The sequence below is a fragment of the Aotus nancymaae genome, unplaced genomic scaffold, assembly GCF_030222135.1.
Source record: "Aotus nancymaae isolate 86718 unplaced genomic scaffold, 86718_ANA_hifiasm-v0.15.2.pri h1tg000019l, whole genome shotgun sequence".
Lineage (NCBI taxonomy): Eukaryota > Metazoa > Chordata > Mammalia > Primates > Aotidae > Aotus > Aotus nancymaae.
This window is the reverse complement of record NW_026988431.1, coordinates 25,665,591-25,690,044: the sequence shown is the minus strand read 5'-3', so window position 1 is coordinate 25,690,044 and position 24,454 is coordinate 25,665,591. Positions and strand designations below refer to the sequence as shown.

At 40.4% G+C, this 24,454-nt stretch overlaps 1 protein-coding gene across 9 annotated transcripts in view; it reads right to left on the bottom strand.

The window, feature by feature from the left end:
* LOC105727104 (collagen alpha-4(VI) chain-like) overlaps positions 1–24,454 on the bottom strand; it is a 165,817-nt gene that overhangs the window by 6,222 nt on the left and 135,141 nt on the right. For all 9 annotated transcript variants that reach the window (XM_064378676.1, XM_021674357.2, XM_064378677.1 and 6 more), the window contains 10 exons: positions 22,707–22,742; positions 22,540–22,602; positions 21,189–21,251; positions 19,964–19,999; positions 18,597–18,633; positions 16,322–16,333; positions 15,739–16,232; positions 6,325–6,415; positions 2,769–3,452; positions 605–701 (listed from right to left, as the gene is read on the bottom strand). In XM_064378676.1, coding sequence (XP_064234746.1) covers positions 605–701; positions 2,769–3,452; positions 6,325–6,415; positions 15,739–16,232; positions 16,322–16,333; positions 18,597–18,633; positions 19,964–19,999; positions 21,189–21,251; positions 22,540–22,602; positions 22,707–22,742 — 1,613 coding nt within the window. The remainder of the gene's footprint in view (positions 1–604; positions 702–2,768; positions 3,453–6,324; positions 6,416–15,738; positions 16,233–16,321; positions 16,334–18,596; positions 18,634–19,963; positions 20,000–21,188; positions 21,252–22,539; positions 22,603–22,706; positions 22,743–24,454) is intronic.

The window sequence follows — 24,454 nt, the reverse complement described above, 5'->3', positions numbered from 1 at the left end:
CCTCGGGGATATGGAATTCAGTCTTGGGGTGATACGGTAGAATGGAAATTTTTTACTTTTTGCCTTTAAACGCTCATGTATTCTTTGAACTTTTTATATTGGTTTTGTGTTACTCTGAGCAATAAAACATAAGAAGAGCGAAAATAAGAGCCGTGTGTGGTGGCTCATGCCTGTAATCCCAGCACTTTGGGAGGCCGAGGCAGGCAGATCACTTGAGCCTAGGAATTTGAGACCAGCCTTGGCAACATGGTGAAACTCTGTCCCTACAAAAAGTACAAAACCAGCAGGATGTGGTGGCGTGCGCCTGTAGTCCCAGCTACTTGAGAGGCTAAGGCAGGAGGATTGCTTGAGCATGGGAAGTCAGGGCTGCAGTGAGCCAAGGTTATGCCACTACATTCCAGCCCAGGCAACAGAACAAAACCCTGTCTGAAGAAAAGAAAAGAAAGGCAATCCATATCAGAATTGTCAAACCCAGGAGCATCCCAGGCCCAGTGGTTTAGGTCAAGTTGAGGATTAGCATTGCATGTGACCTTTCTTTAGGGAGAAAGTCTCTCCTCCCTTGGGGCAGAGGTATGGACCAATCTCAACCCTGTCCTCAACCCACCTGTTGGCAGGTGTAACTAATTGCAGCAGCGTGTCCCCACGGTGTAGACCCCCACATTCTTCAGTGAGCTCTGGGGGTGGGTACTGGTTCGTTCCACCTAAAAGTAAAATAAAAAATCAAATTAACTATAAAATAATATAAAATTCTAAAATAAAATAAACGTAAACTAAAACAAAATATTCATAAAGACATCAAGTTCAAAACATAAAATCAAATAAAATAAAGTAAAATGTAAAATCAAACAAATGAAACAAAACAAAATAAAAACATGACAATATAAAAATAAAAGCAAATAAAACATTAACTTTTTTAATCCAGGAGACATAAAATCAAAGATATAAAATATTTTCACACAAAGCATAAAATAAATATAAAGGCAAATAAAACAAAATAAAACCATAAAATGTATCCTATTATATAAATAATACAAAGTAAAATCCAACCTAAAAGAATAACAAAATACAACCTAACTTAATACAACATAAAAAATCAAGTAAAATTAAATTAAAACATTATAAAAGTGATTCCTTCAGGCTGCTTCTCCTTCAAAGAATCTCTAAGCCATCAGCCATCTATTACCTCTCCCTACATATAAAAGAAATCTAAGGTTCGGGGCCAGGCATGGTGGCTCAAGCCTGTAATCCCAGCACCTTGGAAGGCTGAGGTGGGTGGATCATGAGGTCAGGAGTTCAAGACCAGCCTGGCCAAGATGGTGAAACCCCACCTCTACTAAAAATATAAAAATTAGCCGGGCATGATGGTGGGCACCTGTAATCCCAGCTATTCGGGAGGCTGAGGCGGAGAATTGCTTGAACCCAGGAGGCGGAGGTTGCAGTGAGCCAAGATCGTGCCACTGCACTCTCCAACCTGAGCAACAGAGTGAGACTCCATCTCAAAAAAAAAAATCTAAGGTTCAGAGACATTCATTGACTTTTCTAGGATCACACAGTTCACTAGTGGCAGAGCTGGGAATGGAACCAATTCATTGATCTTTGTACCTCTCAAACTGGAGAGGTACAAATGCTGTGATAGTACTTCCGAGATGTCCATCACACTCCCTTTATTCTTTTAGTGATGAAGGCGCAGATGTCCCTCAAGCCTCCCAATAAGCTATCACAACTGCTTATAAACTGAGAAACTAATGTCTCCCAGCAAGGACAAGGAGGCTTCACATGTTACAGTAAAGCACCCTGTACATAAGTTGAATTATGCCCGGGAGGCTGAAACCCAAGACAAAGTGCTAACAGTGTGACCAGGCTAATACCCTCACCATCCCATCTCTAAATCTCCATTATCATGCTAGGGATACAGATTTGGCTGCCCATGAATTTAATTCATCTAGTTCTAAGAGAAAAAAACAATAACAATTCCACTAGTTCTGATGGGAGGTGAGGATGCTCGAGCAGGGGGATGGGGAGCAATTCTGGCTAGGACCCACTGGCACAGCCCTCGCCCCTTATTCTTCACTGTTGGCTTCATCCACCCAGCCTGAGATGGAAGACCCTAGACTTTTGTCCTGTCTCCCTTACTTCCTAGTGGGTCCCTGAAAACCCCTGACTCCACACTGCCATGTCAACCTCTATTTGAAAACAAACATCACATGAGCTAGGATCATCGGTATCACTCTCAAGCTTGTAAGAAATGCAGACTCTTGTTGCCAACACAAACCTACTGAATCACAATCTACATTTTAACAAGATCCCCAGGAGATTCGTGTGCATGTAAAAATTTAAGAAGCGCTGTCAAATACTGTTGGAAACTGCAGTAATAAATAGTAATACCAATAACTATGCCTTATATGTGTACAATATTGGTGTTTTCAAAGCCCCTCCATGAACATATGGCTTCACAATTCGGGAAAAGACTGCAATTCTCACCTTGATAAATGAGAAAATTGAAAAGTTATGTGGAAGTCTGAGGCGCCCAGTCATCAAATGAGAGGTTCAGGACAAAAAACCATCACTAGGCTTGACACAATGTCAGGGTGACAATAGTGCAGGGTTTTCAGGAGATGGGGTGCTCCCTGGTGCTCCCCGGAGATGCTGGGCTACAAACATTTAGGCAATAGTGAATGTGCAACAGGCACCTGCCTGCCCAGATGCCAGGCTCTGTAAATTCCAGTCCCCACTCCACCCAAGGTGCCCCAGTACCAGGAACTGCTCACTTTTTAGGAGGCTCAGGAAGGCCTGAGTGAATCTCCGAGCATAGGTGACCTCTGGCTCTGAGACTCCTTGTAGGCGCAGTAGATGCTGCTCAGAGGGGGCACTGACCACGGAGGCCAGCTCTGCTAGCTCATCGGTCCCCACACCTGGACCCAAGGCCAGCACAAAGAGGGTGATGCCCTTGCATTTGGCCTCCAGGGACAGAGTCCATAGCTTCTCCCTGTCCCAGCTACTTGTCTCGCTGGCCACGATGGCAAAGAGGACTCGTGCCCTCCGCGGCAGAGGGGCTGCCAGGAGCACATTCTCCAGTGTCCACTCCAGGGCGTGGCCTAGGGCAGGAGTTCCCCGTAAGGGGCGGCCTGCAGCCTCACGAACGTGTCTCTGCATCTGCGTCCGGTGGCCATAGGTGGTCAGGTGGAAGCCCTCAAGCACAGGGGGGCGACCCACACCCGGCCAGAAGTTGGGTGTCGTGTGCGTCACCAGGGCCACGCGTGCCCCATGGTGGGACGTGCCTGGCTGCTCAGCCACCTCCAGGTCTTCTAGCGCAGCGTCCACTAGACTCAAAGACCAGTGGTACACGTCGGCATCCACGCCATAGGAGCTGTCCACCACAAACACCAAGTCCACGTCCACCTCCTGAGGTCCAGGCGTGCCAGCCAGGCATTCCGGGTCGGGTCTGCATTTGTCTAGGAAGGAAGTACAGGGAGAAACCAGAGTTAAACCATGTATCCCTTTCTTTTCCATGCAAAACACAGTTCCAGACTCCCCCGGACCCCCCACAATAAGGACAGCTGTCACTGAGCACTTGAGGCATTGTGGTGAGGTGGCAAGCCAGGGGCGTTGTAAATGAGCTCATTTCTCAAAAGAAGAATTGAGATTGATTGCACACTTAATATTTTCAGCCACTAGGCCATATATGGCTTCCCAGTCTCTGTGTTCATAGACATCACCTCTATTTCCTCCTCAAAAAAAAAATTACATTCCAATAATAGATTATAATCTAACAATAGATAAATCAACAGTAGTGGGAAACCACGTAAACAAAATTGATTGCTAGAGCTGGGGGTGACCTTAACAACCATATGAAAGTGACTTTTTTTAAGGTTGAGAAAAAAAGATCAAACACTGCCAATTTTAAATGAAAAACTATAGTCCTAGAGTTCTCAAGCTGGTTCAGCATCAAATGGCAGGTAGAATTTTTTTTCTTTTTTTACTGTAGATTTCCAGGTTCTAGTCATATCAAGATTCTGGTTTGGTAGTGTTGGCATGGAGCTTAGAATCTATCACTGAAATGTATGCAGGTATTCTGATGAACAGTGGTGTTAGGGACCCACTGCTGGGGCAAACTGGCAGGAGCAGGTGTTTTTAACCTGGGAACCACAGTCCCTCAAGGGGTCTGTGAATGAGGATTGGAAAAAAATTATATCTTTATTTTCACTACCTCTATTGAAATGAAATTCAGCATTTCTTTTCACTGTGCATAAAGACAACAAACCACTATAATACTAGTGATTCCGACACCAATAGAAATCACTGATTTCCTTATCAGTGGTTGCAAACAGCTCCATGTTATTTGCACTCACTAATACTTTGAAATAATAGTTATTAGACCTGCTAGATCTTATCATTTAAAATGCTAATAAAGAAGCCCATGACGAGTGGATTAAAAATGTGGTATTTATACATATAAATACATATATGTTGTGTGTATATATGTATATATATACACATACACATTATATATATACACATATATGTTATATATATACATATATACATTTTATATATATATGTGTGTGTGTGTGTATATTATACACACACACACACATATGTGGAATACTATTCGGTCTTTTAAAAAAAGCAGGAAATTCCATCATTTGTGATGTGGATGAACCTAGAGGACATTATGCTAAGTGAAATAAGCCAGGTACAGAAAGACAAATATTGCATGATCTCACTTGTATGTGGAATATAAAAAAATCAAACTCATAGAAATAGAGAGTAGGCAGGGGGCAGGGAGGTGAATGGGGAAAGGAGATACATTAGTCAAAGGGTACCAAGTCTCAGTTAGACAGAAGGATAGGTTCTGGTGGTCTGTTGCACCACACGGTGTTAGAGTTAATAATAATGTATTGTATATTTCAAAATAGCTTTTAAAAGTGGATTTTAAACATATTTACCATACACAAATGATAAGCATTTGAAGCAATTATTATGTTAATTGGCCTGATTTGATCATTTGACAATGTATACATGCACTGAAACATCACTGTGCCCCATAAATTTATATAATTACTGTCAATTTAAAATAAAATAAAACTTTAAAAATATATATAACTATGTCAAATTTTTTAAGTATTTTGATAATTTCAATGTAATCATTTTCCTTTGTAATTCTCTGATTTTTATTTTATGCATTGAAAAACATTATTCTAAGGAGAGCATAAGTTTAACCAGATGCAGAAGGGATCTATGATACCAAGAAAGGTTAAAAAGTCCTACTGAGTCATTAGCAAAGCACAGGGGTAGTAGTCAAGAGTTCAGCAACCAGGCTGCCTGGTTCGGTCTGGGTCTAGTCCTTATTCAGCATGTAACCTTGGGTAAATTACTTAATCTCCCCAGAATCTGTTTCCTCATTTGTCACATAGAAATAATGATGATGATAATAATAGTACTTACCTCTTGAGGTCGTTTACGAGGTTTAAAAGAAAAAATGAATTTATATATATGTAAGTGTTCAAAACAATGCCTGATGCATAGTAAGACCTCAATAAACACTAGGTTTCTACAGGAGAGGGAACTGAGGCCCGAAGAGGCAATATGTCAGATGAGAGATGGATGTGAAAGCAGTTCATCACCGTGACATACTCACAAATGGCAGCTGCTACACCTGGCTTGACTGAGCTGTCATAGCCAAGCCTCTTGTGGTAGTACTAGGCTTAGTGTGGATCAAGGAGAGAAAACAATGACATCCCTCAAGTTTGCCCACTCTGGTGCTGGGTAAAATGGGTGTGGACAGGAACTCCACATGTCAGCATGCATGTGTTTCAGCAGAAACTTCTCTCCAGCACAGGCTGGTGTGGGATATAGCAATGGAGGTTGGGAAACCAGACAAACTGGATGACTGGCCAGTATCCCACTGCTGGTCAATGGTGGTTCCAGGCCTAGAACTTATCACTCTTAATTCTTAGTTCAGTGGTCTGCCCATCACACTAAGGTGCACTAAGGCAGGAACCACAAGCCCAGCCAGCCCCGGCAGCTAGCAGGACAGATAAATGAACAGAACATGCCAGGAGTAAGATAGGGAGGGGTGAGGACTGTGAGACACTAGCAGACACTCACCCCATTGAGAGGGGTCAGGCCAACTCAGCTCTGCTGACTGTGCTTCATGGGAATGCAGTGTCTGTGACTCTCAAGACAGGTCTGACTTCCTAAGAAAAACTAGAAATCTGACTTAAGAAATTCCATAGACTTTAAAAATAAATACACATCTGCCAAGCAGAGCTACCCTGTGGCCACCAGTGAATTCATCCTGTTCTAAAGGCTGTCCTGGCTTACCGTAGCAGAGAACACAGCGGGCCACATGCTCCACATCCTGCTGGCGCTCTGTCTTCCAGATGAACAAATAAAATCTGTTGGTTCCATCCATCTAATCCAAACACACACACACATTCGTCTATAATTAGCTGGAGTAATTTCAGGTCTTCTTTTCCATGTGTTTTCCCATTCAGATGAGAAAAACATGAATATAATTTTTAAAGAATATATAATTATATAAATATATGTACAAATAACTCAGCATTATAGGTTCCAGTTATTTATAGCTATTTAGTTTCCTAGTTCTAACCTGAAGGTTGGACTGTCACTGGTGTGGATATGTATATCATGGGTCTTCAGGCTCCCAATATGTGTAAAACTCAGCCAACATCATGCATTGAAATGGGAGTAAGGAGATAAGGTTAAATCATTTGTATATAACTTCATAATCTTTATTGTTATTAATAACTTCGTAAATCTTTATTAATTGTTCACAGGATGCAGTGTGGTGGGAGCTATTGACCTGAATGGCAGACTCTTAAAGGGGCAATCATAAATGTCAAATACCACTAGAATGGAAACAGTAGACACCACGTGGGAGGCCCTGCTAGAGTATTCCTGGTGATCAGAGCTAGACATATCACAACCAGAATGTAAGAGTGAAGAGGAATCAGGGAAGGCTTTATAGAGATGGTAAATCAGTTTATCTCCTTTAGCCTTTTCAATTATGATTGATTTAACAACTAATAACAAGGCTTAAAAGCAAACTATTAATGATAAATCCAACAACGTCCATGGGTCAACTGGTTAGATGATCAGCAAACCCCTTCCCTTTTCTTCCTAGGGCAGAGCTGGACTACATTTCCCAGCCCCTCTTGCAGTTAGGTGGTGCCTACTGACTGGTGTCTAGCCAATGGGATGCAGGTGGAAGTAATGTATGTCATTTCCAGTCCATGCAGTATACTCCATTACTCCCTTTCCCCTTACCCACCAGTCAGGTATAGAGGGTCCAGAAAAAGGTTTTGAGGCCTTAGGGTATACGGGGGCCACTGACAGAAACACAGGTCCTGAAACAGTGACATGCAGCAAAACATGCCTTCTCCCACACAGACATATGCAAGGGCCCCCATCCACTTATGACAGGTGGCAGAAATAACCATTTATTAGTGAAGACACTGATACTTGGAAAGAATGGTTTCACAGTTAACCTGCTCTGACTTATACAGACAATTTGCAGAATGTCCAACTCATGATGAAACTAGAAGTGTTTTCAGATTGCTTCTCTCAAGATTTGAGGTATGGTTTACAAAGAGGTGGATGTCTAAGCTTAGTCATGTCCATCTTTGTATCTACTCTCTGCCAAAGCACGCAGAAAAGGACCCCACTGAGGGTCAGCTTCTCCTCCTTCATCTGTGTGCCCAGGAACAAGCAGGCTCTGGGCCCTCCTCCAGGTAGCAAGATGGTGAGGATATGAAGATGTTAGGCTAGCCCTCAGGAAGATTGACAGTCAAAGGTTAATTTGCAAAAGAATTTTCTTAACATTACAGAGTTTTTCACTTTTTCTGTTCGGGACTGTAATCTACCCCAAACATTGTCTTTCAAAGTCAGCTTACTTGAAGAAAAAGTCCTAGTGGGAAAAGAAATACGAAGAGTTGAATGTTTACACTAACGTAACACAAAAAACCATGGGAACAGTCCTAAGTCTCCTAAGAATAAAGGCAAAGAGCATCTTCTCTTGTTCCTCATATGGTAAAAGCAACCTTAAATTATGCTTTTTCCTAACTTAGAAATCCAAATCAATCAAGACTGATTAAACAGTTACTACATGAAAGCATGAACAGGCCATTTGGAGATACAAAGATAACATGGCCACATTTTCAGGGAGATTAAAATCTGAGTAGAAAGAATTTTGAAACAAGAAAGAAAACCAATAATACATTTTAGGAGCACAGGAAAAGGAGCTTCATTTCAAAGGAGAGGAACAGAGGAAACTTGATGACAATTATGGCATCTGGCACTTTTGAGAGAACGAGTCCCATACTTAACTGGCAAAGAGTCAGAGAAATGCATTCTAGTGTGAAGGAACAGCATGCACAAAGGCCCGGAAGCGGACCGTGCTTATCTCTGGAATTCTGCTCAATGCTCACACTCCCACAGGTCAGCGTACACCCACCTCTAATGTGCAGCTGCATGGCACACATCTGTGGAACTCCTTGCCACATGAAAAAAGCTGGCATGAAAAGTGAGTGCAGTGCTGCCAACATGATCAGCAGATCTGAGTACTGACCAAGCCAAATGGATCTAATTAATCACCAAGGATTGTGAAAACAGTGTAGGCAGGAATATGACACATTGCTAGCCATACTGGAAATCACACAAGGCAATCTGGAAGGCTTCTGAACCCAGAATCCATGGCAATGTGTCAGGAGATATGAAGAGGCTGGGATAACCCCGGGTGCATCAATTTTACTCCAACAGTTGTAGGGAAATGCTAAGTTTGTGTATGTTATTTTTTAAGCACAGGAAACATGGGTAAAGTATATCATAAAATGGAAAATTTCAGTGACTTTTTTAAGTAGTATGAAAGACTTCAGACAACTTTGAACATTCCCCCAAGTCTGTGCAAATTCATACTCCTTCGTCTTAGAGATGGTTCATAGGGAAAGTTCTGTGCAGCACTAACAAATTAGAGGTCAGCAACCTGGGTCCTAGCCCTTCATCTGCCATAATTGGCCATGTGGCTTGGATAAACCTCTGGCTTCAGTTTCCTGAGCAACAAAGTTTTAGGGAAAGAGTCAATGTCCCTGAGTTTTCTTCCTTTTCCAACACAGCCTGGTCTTAGGTTACAACCTTCTCTATTTGCTTCTTGATCAGAACAATGTGCCAACTTTTCCACTTTGAGCAGCTCAGAGTCCATAACTCTTCTATCTGTTATTCCATTAATATTTGCTGGAAAGCTACCAAATTCAACTGAATTTGAACACTTATCTTTATAAAAACTTTTCTAACAAACAATAACTTAATGATCATGCTTAAAATTTGTACTGTTCAAGGCCCTGGAGGCAACGCCACACATCTACAACCATCTGATCTTGGACAAACCTGACAAAAACAAGCAAAAGGGAAAGGATTCCCTGTTTAATAAATGGCATTGGGAAAACTGGCTAGCCATGTGCAGAAAGCAGAAACTGGACCTCTTCCTGACACCTTACACTAAAATTAACTCCAGATGGATTAAAGACTTAAACATAATACCAAACACTATAAAAACCCTAGAAGAAAATCTAGGCAAAACCATTCAGGACATAGGCATAGGCAAGGACTTCATGACTAAAACACCAAAAACATTGGTAACAAAAGCCAAAAAAGACAAATGGGACCTAATTAAACTCCAGAGCTTCTGTACAGCAAAATAAACAATCATTAGAGTGAACCAGCAACCAACAGAATGGGAAAAAATATTTGCAATCTACCCATCTGACAAAGGGCTAATATCCAGAATCTACAAAGAACTAAAACAGATTTACAATAAAAAAAACAAACAAACCCATTCAAAAGTGGGTGAAGGACATGAACAGACACTTTTCAAAAGGAGACATACATGAGGCCAACAAACATATGTAAAAATGCTCATCATCACTGATTATTAGAGAAATGCAAATCAAAACCACATTGAGATACCATCTCATGCCAGTTAGAATGGCGATCATTAAAAAATCTGGAGACAACAGTTGCTGGAGAGGATGTGGAGAAATAGGAACACTTTTACACTGATGGTGGGAGTGTAAACTAGTTCAACCATTGTGGAAGACAGTGTGGCAATTCCTCAAGGACCTAGAAATGGAAATTCCACTTGACCCAGCAATCCCATTACTGGGTATATACCCAAAGGATTACAAATCATTCTATTATAAAGACACATGCACATGTATGTTCATTGCAGCACTGTTTACAATAGCAAAGACCTGGAACCAACCCAAATGCCCATTGACAATAGACTGGACAAGGAAAATGTGGCACATATACACCATGGAATACTATGCAGCCATAAAAAATGATGAGTTTGTGTCCTTTGTAGGGACACAGATGAATCTGGAAACCATCATTCTCAGCAAACTGACACAAGAACAGAAAACCAAATACTACATGTTCTCACTCATAGGTGGGTAATGAACAATGAGAACACATGGACACAGGGAGGGCAGCATCACACACTGGGGTCTGGTTGGGGGGCCAAGGGAGGGACAGCGGGGGTTGGGGAGGTTGGGAAGGGATAACATGGGGAGAAATACCAGATGCAGGGGATGGGGGATGGAGGCAGCAAACCACATTGCCATGTGTGTACCTATGTAACAATCCTGCATGATCTGCACATGTACCCCAGAACCTAAAATACAATAAAAAAAAAAAAAGAAAGAAAGAAATTTGTACTGTTCTTGCCAAAAAAAATTGTGGGAACAAAAACATGATAAAAGTCCACAGGGAAGCTATGATTTAATACAGATTCATCTGTACCTAGTCGTTACTAATAAACATTTAATTACCTCAACTTTGGACTTGCCAGCATGGTCCTTGTCACTGATAAAATAGACAAGATATTTCCTGAGAAAATTCAAGCGGAAAGATAGCATAGGAGAGAATCCCAGTGTGAGGAGAGGAGAAAACTGTCTATATGATTCCTACTGCAAAGTCCCATCAGCAACAGAGAAGGAAATATCAGTAGAATATCTTTAACATAAACCAAGAGGTCTGCTTGAGGTTCAAAAGTTTACTAGAGTTTGAGTTAGCACCTTTAGCAATTCTCTCAACCAACTTCATCCCTAAATGTCCAGTTGTGGTTTGTTGAGACTAGTTATGTACCAAAGGCAGGAGTATATTGAGGGGAGAGGATATGGCAAAGGGATTTGTATTAACGTCCTCTTTTGTTTCATAGACAGAAAGACATTTCTCAAGGAGTACAAGGACAACTCTCAAACTTTAACTCTCAATATTAAAAAACTCCCCATGATGCCTGACCCAAACTTAACCCTGTGGGTTAAAGTTAATGCATTAGTTGTCATAATAAGCTGCCAGGAGCCATGCGACAATGTTCATCTCTGGGACTTGAATTGGGGGAGGCTCTTGGCTTGGAAAGATGGGAGTATAGTGGAAAGAAACAAGTGCTAGAGAGGAGGATTTGCCTTGGACAGAGGAAGAGCTAACTGGACCCCAAGGAGAGAGAATTAGAAACCATCTGTCATCAATTTGAGGTAAGGGATTGAGAAACGAGGACAGCAAACTGGAAAAAGTAGAGGGAAGGAGACAGAGGGAAAGAGTAGTCAGGTAACCCGTGACTGACCCCAGGAGCTTGAGTCCAGTTTCAGCTCCTGCCAGTTGGCATGGTCCCACCAAAGACTGCCATGAAGCAGCCAACTCTTCCTAGACTCCTTGGAAAACATTAGGGGTCAGCATTGGGTTAAGGGTGTAGGTTGCATAGTGAGACTCAGGAACCAGCCATATCCAAATGCAAATTTCAGGACTGTGTTGCCTAGAACAAGTAACTTCGCCTCTGGCCTTCACATATCTGGGAAATGTACAATTATCATTATTAATTTATAGCATAGCTATGAGGCTTAGACCAATACTCCTAAAACTTTAACGTTTATGCAAACCATCTGGGATCTTGTTATAAATACAGATCCTGATTGTTTACATCAGGGGAAGGGCATCACATTCTGGGTGATGCTGCTGCTGCTGCTGGTCCCTGAACCACATTTTCAATAGGGAGGGGTTGGAAAGATAAGGCATAGAAAGCATGTGGCGTGGTGGCTGGAATTCCATAGGCACTCCCTATCAGATTTAATAAATAGTGGGCAAAGGGCATTCTTTAGGACCTCAACAAGATGGTAATATAGTGACCCAATTGAGTAAACACATAGAAAGTGTCAGATATCTCTGTGGGTACCATCTCTTAGAATTCTCACAACAATCCTATAAGTTTATTCCCATTTTACAGAGAATAAATTAAGTGGGCCCCATTGCCAAATAACATGCCCAGAATACACAAGGGACAAAACCAGGGTTTGAAGCCTCATTGCCTAATTCTCTCCTTTGGTGCTGGTCTTGGACCTAAGGCATTAAAGGCCTTGCAGAGAACAGAGCAGTCATAGGCCTCAGCAGCAGGTCATCTGTGTCCTCTGAAAGGGCCTATCTGCATAACTCAAAACCACCTTTCTTCAAAACAAAATGTTCCCAACTTGTGATGGCTATGTTGATTCCTCTGATTTGATTGTTACATGATGTATATGTGTATCAAAACATCACTTTATACTCCATAAATATACACAATTATTATATGTCAATTAAAAATAAAAATAAATACATATATTTTTATTGTCTCCCCAAAAATAGAAAGGAATGTCCTACTGAAATTATCTGAATTTTAAAATTATACAAAAATATACTCCCAAAATTTCTTTAGGCTTTCTCTTAATGTTTTTATCTTCTAAAGGTGATTTTTTTGTTTGTCTCCCATTATAGCTAGCACTCCATTGCTTGGCCTTCTTTTTTAAGAGTAATACATAGAAATAGAAATAGGGCCAATTCATAGGCCTGTATCATTGTGTTATTGTAAAGATAAAATGTATAAATACAGAGAAAGAACTTAAATCTTCTAAAGTCTCTTCTTTTCCTGTTTTGAACTCAAAATCCCATTGCTAATGAGAATTCCAGACGTTGAGCAAGTTATTTAACTTCTCTGTGTCTCAGTTTTATCATCTGAAAAATGGACTCATAATACTTATCTCATTGGACTGTTGTGAGGATAAAATGAATCAGTAAGATCTTAGAACAGTGCCTAGATCAATAAATGTGAGCTATTTTCTAAGGCATTGTTTCAAGGGAACATGTGCTAGACTCTTTATAAAGAAAAACAAAATTTGAAACCTGGCTTACAAATTGCGTTTTCCTTATAATCCTCTGCTTTTTAACTAAAAAAAAAAAATGGGTCTAATGTAGTCTTGTTTCGAGACGTAAGGCAATTAGATATTTCTTAACAATGGGATTAAGCACAGAAAGTCCAAATGTTATAATGCAGGTTTATTTAGGGCTGAGACAGCTCAATGGATGGCTTTATAAACCTTTTCAATATGCACCACAGCCTCTAAGCATGTTTAAATCGACTGTGAAGTTAGGACATCTGTTTACATAATGGCTTCAAATTGAACAACCATCATTTTCCCAGAACTAGCATGTGGGTGTTGTTCTGAAAATCAAAATAACATAGAGGTGAAAGACAAAGCCCCACACATAATCAAAGAAAGCCTTCAGGTAGAGAATTCAGAAGAAAAATCACAAGATATTCCACTCCCCTAACTGGATTCCCCTAAGGCTGAGGAACAGGGTAGGGGAGGTTAAGAGCTAGACTCTCCCTAGTTGTGAAGAAATGAGGATTTTCTGAAAGGTCCTGAGAATGCAGCTGTCATTTTTACCTTTTCTCTCCTTACCAATGTCACCGGAAATGAGGTTACTTATTATAGCTGAGCTGGAAAGTATGATTTAACATCCTTTGTAAACTGTTAAATTTAAAGAACACGAAGTTGTCTCCCAGCATCCTGGGGCAAGAATATGTCCAATAAATGAAGAGGCGAGCAGATAGAAATGACAGAACTGAGGTTCCAGTACACAAGCTGGCACATCTCTCTCACATACCATTATATCCCTTTATTTAGAATGTAAGGCAACTAAGAGGGCAAGAACATCACAACAAAGGATCACTTGTATGCAACATCCCAACACTGTCCGCCCAGGATCCCCTCTCAGAGAGCAGCACTGATGAGCATAGGAGGGACGTGATCACATCCCAGGTATCACTCTCCAAATGTTAAGGAAATCCCTTCCTGAGAAATAAACGCTTTGATAATTACACCCGGAAGGGAGCCTGGATAATGTCTAGTTGCAATCCCCTCTCCATTTTTGAGCTGAGCAAAGTAAGACTGAGAAAGGTGAAGAGACTTGTCCAAAGGCACCTCATTATTGATGAAAGAGCCAAAGACAAAAGCTGCATCTCTAATTTAATTGGTTATTCATTTATACCCTGCCTTTATAAATCCATTCTAGCAGTTGTTGAGAATGTACCCTATCAACCCACCCTGTATAGACATCATACTAGGCAAGAGGGATGTAAGGATGAACAAGGAACTCATCCTCTGCATTTTAACTTTCTCAACTCAAGATATTTTGTCCATCCTTCCCCAAGTTTGCAAGCTGTCACAACTTTATTGATTCTTAGAAGCATATTCAAAGCTATGTCAACAAAATCTCTCACCTACCACTTCTGCTGCACACTGAACCTTCAGAGAAAATTTAATGGGCTGAATTGATTAGCTATTAAGTTAAACCATATAACATTTCCATTTCTGCAGATCAAAACTGGTGAAATATTGCCAATGTCCCTTGATCCAAGCTAACATTCATAAGCAGCCTGGAATCTCTTAAGAAGAAAATCACTCTTTGTTCTGATAAGTCATCCCAGATATTCCATGAGAGTGTGTTGCATGGGTTTCAATTAGCCAAGTACAGTCTGGAGAATAGATAAATAAATAAATGGTGATGTACACATGCGATGGGATACTGCCCGGGAATAATAAAGAATAAACTACCCACATACACACATAGAGGAATAAGAAGAGACATCATGTTGGCTGGAAGAAGCCAGATACAAATGAGCACATGCTGTATGACCCAATGTATATGACAGTCCAGAACAGGCAAAAAAGTACTTGATTGTGATAGAATGCAGAGAAGCAGTTACCATGGGGAGTGCATGATTGCATAAAGAACATGAAGAAAACGTATAGGGCACTGAATGTGTTCTTTATCTTGAACCACATATCGGTCACAGGGATTTAAACATACATAAAAATTAATTCATCTGTACATTTAAAATCACTGCACTTTGTCCACTTTGGTACCTGATTAGGTATGTTATGTCCAGGTTTTTAAAAAGGAAGAAAGTGCTATTCTCTGACCCTCAGTGATACAGTTTAGCATAGTGGTAAAGCGAGGTTCTGAAGGAAGACAATATCTGCCACTAACTAGCTATTTGGCCTTTGATGATATATTGGACCTCTGTAAGCCCTGGTTTTCTTATGCCTGAAATGGATATAAACAATAACACTTCCATTACAGGGTTGCGGGACTCATTAAGTAAGATAATGTTTAAGAGGCACATAGCACAGAAGAGGTGCTCAAGAACAGTCAGTGGGTACTAGGAGTAGCACCAATATAGGGGCCATCCTGAGACCCTCACTCCTTGCATACACATCAATTCCAGGGAAATTCTTCCCCTGAACACCTCTCATTCCTCATGTGGTCTTTGATGGAGACGTAAGAACCAGGTGTTAGCCCAGCCCCCACCCCCAGGTCCCCTGCCCACTTGTGGTTCCCCCTACATACCAGCAGGGTATCTGGGAGGTTGTGCCGCTCTGTGAAGGTGATGACCGCGGGGATGATGTCCACTGCAGCAAGCTCCAATGTGGCCGTGTTGATGGAAGCTGTATCATAGGCCCAGCCCGTCTGGAAGAACACAGCCACCTTCCTCATGAGAAGACCCGAGCGTACACGTTTGAACACGTGTCTTGCCATAAATCTCATGGTGGCCCCGAGGTTCCTGCGGCCAGACGACTGCTCCAGGGGGATGTTCCTGACAGCCTCCAGGAGTGCAGCCTTCCCCTTGTAGTCTGAGAAGCGAACTAGGTAATCGGTTTTGGCATTGTAGGAAACAACGGCCACACGGGCACCTGTTGGGCAGTTACTGTCACTTATTTCCATCTTCATCAGCAAAGATAATAAAATGTCTCTCATCCTCTCAAAATCCAATGGGGGGACATCACTTGACATGTCCAAGGCAAAGGCCACTTCGGTTGGGAACGCTGGGCATCTGGAAATACCTTGACACAATAAATACGCAGATTTTAGATGTTCTGTGATGCCTCTAAAGAGGTAAGGATTTAAGTCAGTAAGAAGGAATATTATTTACCTCTTGAACAAGCTGGAAGGGAAATTATTTTGGAGAGAAAAAAAGATATTGTTAGCTTATGTAGGCAGTGGCACCTTTTCCATGTGTGTGCTTCAATCTCCTCTGAGAAATTCAAGCATCGCCTTCTGAGACTCCTGCTGAGTGTGGCAGAGACCTCTACTTGTTCCCCAAAATCCATTCTCCCTTTTTTCTATAGTCATGGAACCCTCAGTTTCAGATTGGGCATATGGATGCCTGGAACGAGGACAACATCTCCCAATTTCACCATCTTACAAGTTGTAAGTAATAGAATAGGAAGGATAATGGGTACAACTTCGAAAAAAACATTCTTCTCCATTCCCTTCCTTTTCCTGCCAGCTGAAATATAGATACGATGACTGACCCTTGATTTATTTTCAGACCATGAGGTAATTTGGGGAACAGAACACCCTATATACACACAATGGCAAAGGAAGAAAATGTAAAGGGACTGATCCTTGACCACCACGGGTTCCATATCAACCTGAACTGACTAGTGCCAGCCTATGGTTTCAGAATAACATTTGTACCACTGTTACTGAAAATTTAGGTCACTTTCAGCTGAACTTAAACCTAACGAATACATTGAGCTATTCTGAAACTATATTCTATATATTTATATGGTATATACACATATAAAATTACATATAAATTAATTATAAACTATATGTATTATATATGTGTGTATATACAAGTAATATATTTTCAAGGAAAATACTAAAAAAAAAACAAAAAAAATTAGAATTAGCCTTAATTCATCATGTATATGTATTTATGTACATAAATATATAATTATTTCATTTCATTTTATAAAACTTGGAGCTTAAGATATAGTCCATTCTGAATCTTTATTCACTTAGTATGTGACGATTTCCATCAATGAATTTAGAGCAACATTATCTACTATATGGATGACCCTTTATGAGGAGCATACTAGTCCATGTATCTGTCCACATTTGTCCAATTGTAGCCCTATATAAATCTCTATAAGTTTGGGTTTTATATGCATGGTCCAGCCAAATGCTCTTCAGAAAAGTTGTATCGATTCACACTCCCACCAGCAATGTGTACTCTTACACATTTCCCAACCTGAACAGGGATCTTTCTGGCATTTTTAAAACACTTCCAATCTGAGAAACAAAATGGATATCTTATTGTTTCAATTTGTATCCTTTGACTTCTAGTGAAGTTAAACATTTTTATAGGTTTATTGTACATTTGTATATATTTTTTTCTGACTCTCCCATTCATGTCTTTTGCCCATTTTCAACTTAAAAGTGGTGTTTGTTTGTTTTCACATTTAGGTTTAGCCATTACGATATGTCTGGGTTTGTAGATAAAAATGATTAAGCAGTAGCAATTTTTTATATTTCAACATGATATAGTAAAGAAGTTGTTCCTTTGTCTGTGTCCTTTGCTTATTTTGCAAATAATTTTTTCCCACTTTTCTGTTTACTTTTGACTTCGTGGCATCCCTCAATGTAAAAGGGTTTTCACTTTTTACATTGTCAACTCTGACACTCTTAATTCCTAATCACACTGATGGTATAATTCTTTATGATTTCTAGGAGAAAGAATTCCAGAACAGCCACTGGATGGGAACAGAGAGAACATGGAAGGGTTAGGGTAAGAAGGGCAGGATGATTGTAGAGAAAACCCAAACTTCCAAATGAAGCAATTTGCCAAATCAACATTCTCGCCCCATGGCCGGTAAGTAGAGAAATGTACATATCACAGGACACAAATATGGTGGAATGCATTGAACATACTAAAATTCCAATGTGGGGATGTGGCAAAACATTACTTAAGATTGGATTGTTCATAATTCCATTTTTAAAACACAACTGTAAATAAAATAGGACAGATTTCTTCTCAAAGGGTGACCATTGATCCCTCTTGTGTAAAAGGGTTAGATAAAAAGAACAAAGCTCCTCTGTTCTGAGACAAGCAGCAGCAAGATGTAGACACGTAGGTGTGCAGTTTGACATCTCCTGGGGGCACAGTGTTGATCAGTGGAGCTTCTTTTCATTGTTGAGACGGCATGCTCTCAATCCACTTTATTTCTGCGACCACATTAGGAAAGATTACTGACCTAACAGGGAACTGAGCCCAATGCATGAATTTATAAAAGCTTTTCAAGATGAATAAGGCACCTCCCAAACCTCAGCCAAAGCCTCAAGTGACTTATGATCCTAATCCATAATCCATCCCCAGCTCACACCACTGGCTCCTTTTGAGCCTTTCCAAAACAACTTACGGCAGTTTTCGCGTGTGAAATCGACAATTTTGCAAGGCTGTTAAAAAGATGGGGAAAAACAGGAAAAAGTAAAAAGTATTTAACTTGAAGCATATTTCTGTTCATGCTTGTCACTTAGGAATGTCATATGGATGTTATCAGTGCCTATCTGAAGCTTTTTAATCTACAAAAGAAAATCCAAAAATTATCAGAGCACATGAGACTATTCTACAATTACATTTCCAAATGCAGTCGATACTTTAAAACATTTAAAAGATGTGTATACAATATAGTGCCCATATTTCTGGAGATAGGCAGATAAGGGATACCCATTTTTTAAATCTGCCTTACAAAGCAGTGGAATCAAACCCGGTTTTGAGGAAGTTGAAATCAAAGAATCTAAGCAGAGAATGCAGATAAATGCTTTCAATTTTTGGCACTCTATACTATAATAGCAATTCCTGTATCACTTCATTAGAATGACTGCCAAGACAGGTACCCCTCACAGCTTACCTAGTCACTCTGCTTCTTTCCTTTGATTCCTTCCTCTCTGTTCTGTTCTTCCCTCCATCCAAGACCTCATCACTTCCTGCTCCTCAGTTGCCTCCACACCCCCACCCCCCACCCCCCACCTAATAGTATTTTTGTACTTGGGAGATAAAACATTATCATAACTTTTGAGATTGTTTTCAACTGTGCCATGAAACACAAAAACCTGTGCTATATAAAAGCCTGTGTCTGGGTTTATAAATACTTTATAAGCAGTTTTTGAGCTTTACAAAAAGTCACATTACAAAAGGTAGTAGCCTCAAAGTCTTTTTTTTCTTTCTTTTTAATGTCAGCTAGTGTTGCTCAAAGACACCCCAATTCTCTGCTGGATTTAAAATATCCTTCTACTTTTTGTATTTGATTTGGTGATAACATTTCAGAGTAGTCTGTAAACTTAAAGTACTAACAGAATTTGTAAGAGGAAAAAACTAAAGAATCTTTAAGAGTAACATTTCTATTTTGTGAAAGTGGAAAGCTTTGTGTTCTAAAAAGACTAAAGTTTTGGCTGGGTGCAGTGGCTCATGCCTATAATCCCAGCATTTTGGGAGGCCAAGGCAAGTGGATTACTACAGGTCAGGAGTTCAAGACAAGCCTGGCCAACATGGTGAAACCTCGTCTCTACAAAAATACAAAAATTAGCCAGGCATGGTGGCACATGCCTATAGTTCCAGCTACTTAGGAGGCTGAGGCAGGAGAAGATCTTGAACCCAGGAGGTGGAAGTTGCAGTGAGCCAAGATGGTGTCACTGCACTGCAGCCTGGGTGACAGAGTGAGACTCTGTCTCAAAAAAAAAAAAAAAAAAAAGAAGAAGAAAGTTTGGAGTTAAAATCTTCACCTACCGTCATATCTACCAAAGCTTTGGGGCCCTTGATGCCCTGGAAAGAACAGAAACTTGAGTTTAAAATGCAAGATTTGGAGATCCAACGCATTCTTCTACAGAGTTGGCAAAAGAGTCTAAGAAAACCTACCACACTACATAGACCATCTTCTGTCCTTCACTCCCAGCCCTAGAGCTCTGTCTGAATCATTTGGGGAGAAAGCCCGAGTACCTAAGAGGTATATCCAAGACCTCTGAGTCCAGAAGATCTCGATGGAAACACTCTTAGAGGACCAGGTTATTTTGAAGCCATAGTTTAGAATCACATTCAGAAAAAGAGCTATCCAAGATCCCAGGACCATTCATCAATAGTTCTAAAGTAGACCCCAGTTCCTCCCTTACCCATTCTCTTCAGGCCACCCAGCATCACCCTTTTTCTGCCCTAATACCGAACAAGATGTCTTCCCTGGAAACCTTCGGATTAGAGCTGCATGGCTCCAACCTCTTTGGGAGTCTACAGATCATGTTCTTATTCAGAATCTACAAGCTGGTAATTTGTGACCTCAGGCAGGTCACTATATTCATTTCAGCCTTTGTTTTCTCTTCTGTAAAAATGGCATGAATGGTCCTTCTAGCACTAAGATTTTTTATATTCTGACTTTGTTGCACCTCTCCAGTAAACCCTAAACTGCAGTGAGACCAACAGGTTCAATCCGTGGCTGACCTACTGTGCCATCCCTCATGATTGACAGTCCGGCCTCCTAGGACAAGGCACAGAGCAGAAGGATTGCGTCCTCAAAGTATTTCCTTTTATATCAAATGATGTTCCAGGGAATTTTAAAAATATTTGTGGGCTTTCAACATTGTTAGTTCAGTTAAGATTATATAAATATTATGTTTTTTTAGGCTTTTCTTCTGGTTTTTGCATAAATGTTGTTCATCTTGTTTCCATTGATAAACTCACTCTCCAGTGAGTTTTATGCATCATTTTATTTATTTAGACAGGTTCATAAATCTCCAGCCACTCCAATATCTTCCCCATGTTCAAGTAAAAATATATATTGAATAAATACACTGTATAGAGACTTGAAGTTAATATGCTTTAGGACAAATTTGCCCCATTCTCTATGTCGATCCTCCTGTTTGTCCCGAATGTTCGTTTCTTCTTTAGAGATTCCTCTTATCAAATCTTTATTCATTTTTATACAACAGTTGAAAACAAAAGAAAAAAGAAGAGTACATGTTACCATTTGTCCTGGTGGACCTTGGTCACCTGGAGTTCCAACAAATCCAGGAAAGCCAGCATTACCCTGAAAAATGATCAACCAGAAGAATAAGCTTCCTCCTTGATTACAACTATCAGATCCACTTTGATATGTTGTTATTCCTAATGCCAGTGAGTCTGATATTGACCAGCTAGTTTATAAACTGAATATCTGTGGGATAAGACATGGAGAATAGAAAGAGAGGGTGGTTTCTTTATGAGAACCATCCACATCCACCCCCCTATATACCCAACCTCAGTCATGCACATGTGTATACACACACAAACACACACTTCTAGACAGATCCTTAAAAGATGGCTCAATACACTCCACCGAGTCTTGAGGTCATACAATAAAAAGAATGCAGGATGTCTGCATTAAGAGTCTGACATCAGAAAAAAGGAAAAATTTCTCCACCACCTTCTGGTTTGCAGTGTTTCAGAAAAAGCACATGGTGGCCATAGGTTTACTTCCAAATATTTGAAATGACACAGCATTATATAAATACAGTGGATCCTTTATCTTTTTTTATTTGAAACTAGAAATAAAAGTTAATTGACCAGAGCAACCATTGCCAGCAGCAAGCCAAGTTAGGCACAGATCAAATATTTCTCTATATTCTTACCAGTGCATGAAAATACTAATTCTTAGGTATCTAGAAAACATTTTCCTTTCTTCTTTTCTGCAGTAAACACTAGTCCATTTCCTAGAAGACCTTAGTCTCTCTTCTAGTCCATTTTCTAGAAGACCTTGGTCTATCAGCTAAACATAACCAGGATGTTAGATAGCCACAAGCTTACTCTTTTCGAAAAGAGCTGCCAGTGATTGTGGCTCTTTAAGGCTGACTATTCAGAACCTAAAGGAATTGATTTTTAATCAGAGATTGTGTAAAGTGCAGTGGACTCAAAGTCCACCAAGATGGTAACAATATTCTCAAGAATCTTTTCTGAAAATAGCAGGAGAAAGTTAAGGCTTGGAAGAATCCTAAAGAAATAGCAATGTTTGCTCTACAGCTAAAACGATATCCTTCCAAATGATGTCTAGACTTACCAAAGACAGAGTTGCTCCCAAACTTGGTTTTAAAAGGTTGGTATTGTAAAATCGAAACTCCCAACTTGGATTTTCTGTTGTTACGGCTTGGTAAACTGTATTTGTATTCAGAAGATAAATGACAGTGGGATTAAGTGGGGAGCGGGATAGCCAAAGGAGGGTGTGGAATGAGCACTGACTGAGGAGGAATGGGCTTCCTCCTAAGAAGTCCTAACCCAGTGGAAATGTGCTTCCATAATTATGTGGGCTTCTATAGCTCCTGGGAAGTTTACTTGATTCTTACCCTCTTCCCTCTTACTCCCTTCACCCCCTTCTCTCCTGGACGGCCCGGGTCACCATCTTCTCCCTTAATAGAATCAAAAGCAGAACTTTGAGTGTGAAGAAATATAAGCATAAACAAATGACACATGCTGCCTACCAGTTGCCAGGCCCAGAAATATAACTTCTTACTTGTGCACCAGGATAGCCAGGGAATCCAGGTTCACCCTAGTGTCAGAAATGAGATGAGGTCTTATTTAATGATTAAGAAATTTCCTTGACATACCTTGGGGAAAAAGAAGATACTATAATTTTGAGAAAATAGACTCAAAACAAGAGCCAGGAAAAACAACTATAGCAACAAGTGGCCATATTTCATTTCTCTAATTCAACATGAAACAACTTGTAAATCACTTACAAATTCTCCCCCTCCTTAGTATATTGTGTAATGAAACTTCTTCCTTAAGGCATTTTTATCTGTCAGTTTAAATAACCTGAGGTTTAGTCCAACAGAAACCAAGGGAGAGGGCACCACATTGAGTGCTGGGAAGCGGGTGCTCATTGTCAGAACCAAAGGCACACCACAAAGCAATCGTTCATTCCACAAATATCTATTCGAATCTACTATCTTCCAACTACTCCTCTAGGCACAGGAAATTCAGCAGCGAACAGAACAAAGATCTTGCTGTTTTGGAACTTATATGCTAGTGGGGAAGAAAATGAACAAAGAAATATATGTGAGAAAGAGATAATGTTATTCCAGGAAGGGGATTAAGAATAAAGGATTACATGTATCAAGGGATGAGGAGGCACTATGTTACATAGGCGGTCAGGCAAAGCCTTTTTGTAAAGGCAGCATTTGGGCAAAGACCAGCATGAATTGAGAAAACAAGCAGACTTATGGGAGAAGAGCATTCCAGGTGGAGGGAAGAGTATGTGAAAACAAACTCCGAAGTAAGAGGAGGAGTATGTGCCGCCATGTTTGAGGAACACGGAAGCAGAGTGGAGGGAGGAGGGCAGGCAGGAGAAGGTGAAGTCAAAGAGTTCACAGAGACCACATTGTGTAAATTCTTGTAGGCCATGTTAACAGTGGGTTTTATTCTGAGGGACATTGAGAATGACAGTGGGACTTAGAGTAAGAAAATGACTTGATCTATGTTTTTAAAGACATCTCTAGCTGCTGCGTGGAGAACTAGCTATATGAGGCAAGGGTGGAAGCAGAGAGACCAGTTCAGTGGCTATTGCAGAAACACAGATGGAAAATTACATTGGCTTGGTCCAGAGGGTGGCAGTGCAGTTGTGAGAAATGATAAAATGTCAGATGTACTTTGATGATAGACTTAACACTATTTGTTGATGAATTAAATGTGGGAGTGAGAGAAAAAGATTTATCAATGACAGCTCCAAGTGTCTCTGTCTTGAGCAACTGGATGGTTGAAGTTTCCAGTCTTAGAGATAGGAAAGGCTGGAGGAGAGGCAGGTTGTTAAAGGAATCAGTTTTGGCTGACTGGATATTTAATACTATTAAAGCACGTTCTCACTCATAGGTGGGTGTTGAACAATAAGAACATATGGACACAGGGAGGGGAGCATCACACACTGGGGTCTGTTGGGGGGTGCTAGGGGGAGGACAGCAGGGGATGGGGAGGTTGGGGAGGGATAACATGGGGAGAAATGCCAGATATAGGTGATGGGGAGATGGAGGCAGCAAACCACATTGCCATGTATGTACCTATGCAACAATCTTGCATGATCTGCACATGTACCCCAGAACCTAAAGTACAATTTTATATATATATACACACACACACACACACACACACACACACACACACACACATATATATATATAAAGGATTATTATTATTCTTTGGTGTAAGAATGGTATTTTGGTTATATTTTTAAATAATCTTTTAAAGATGCAACCCAAAATATCTGTG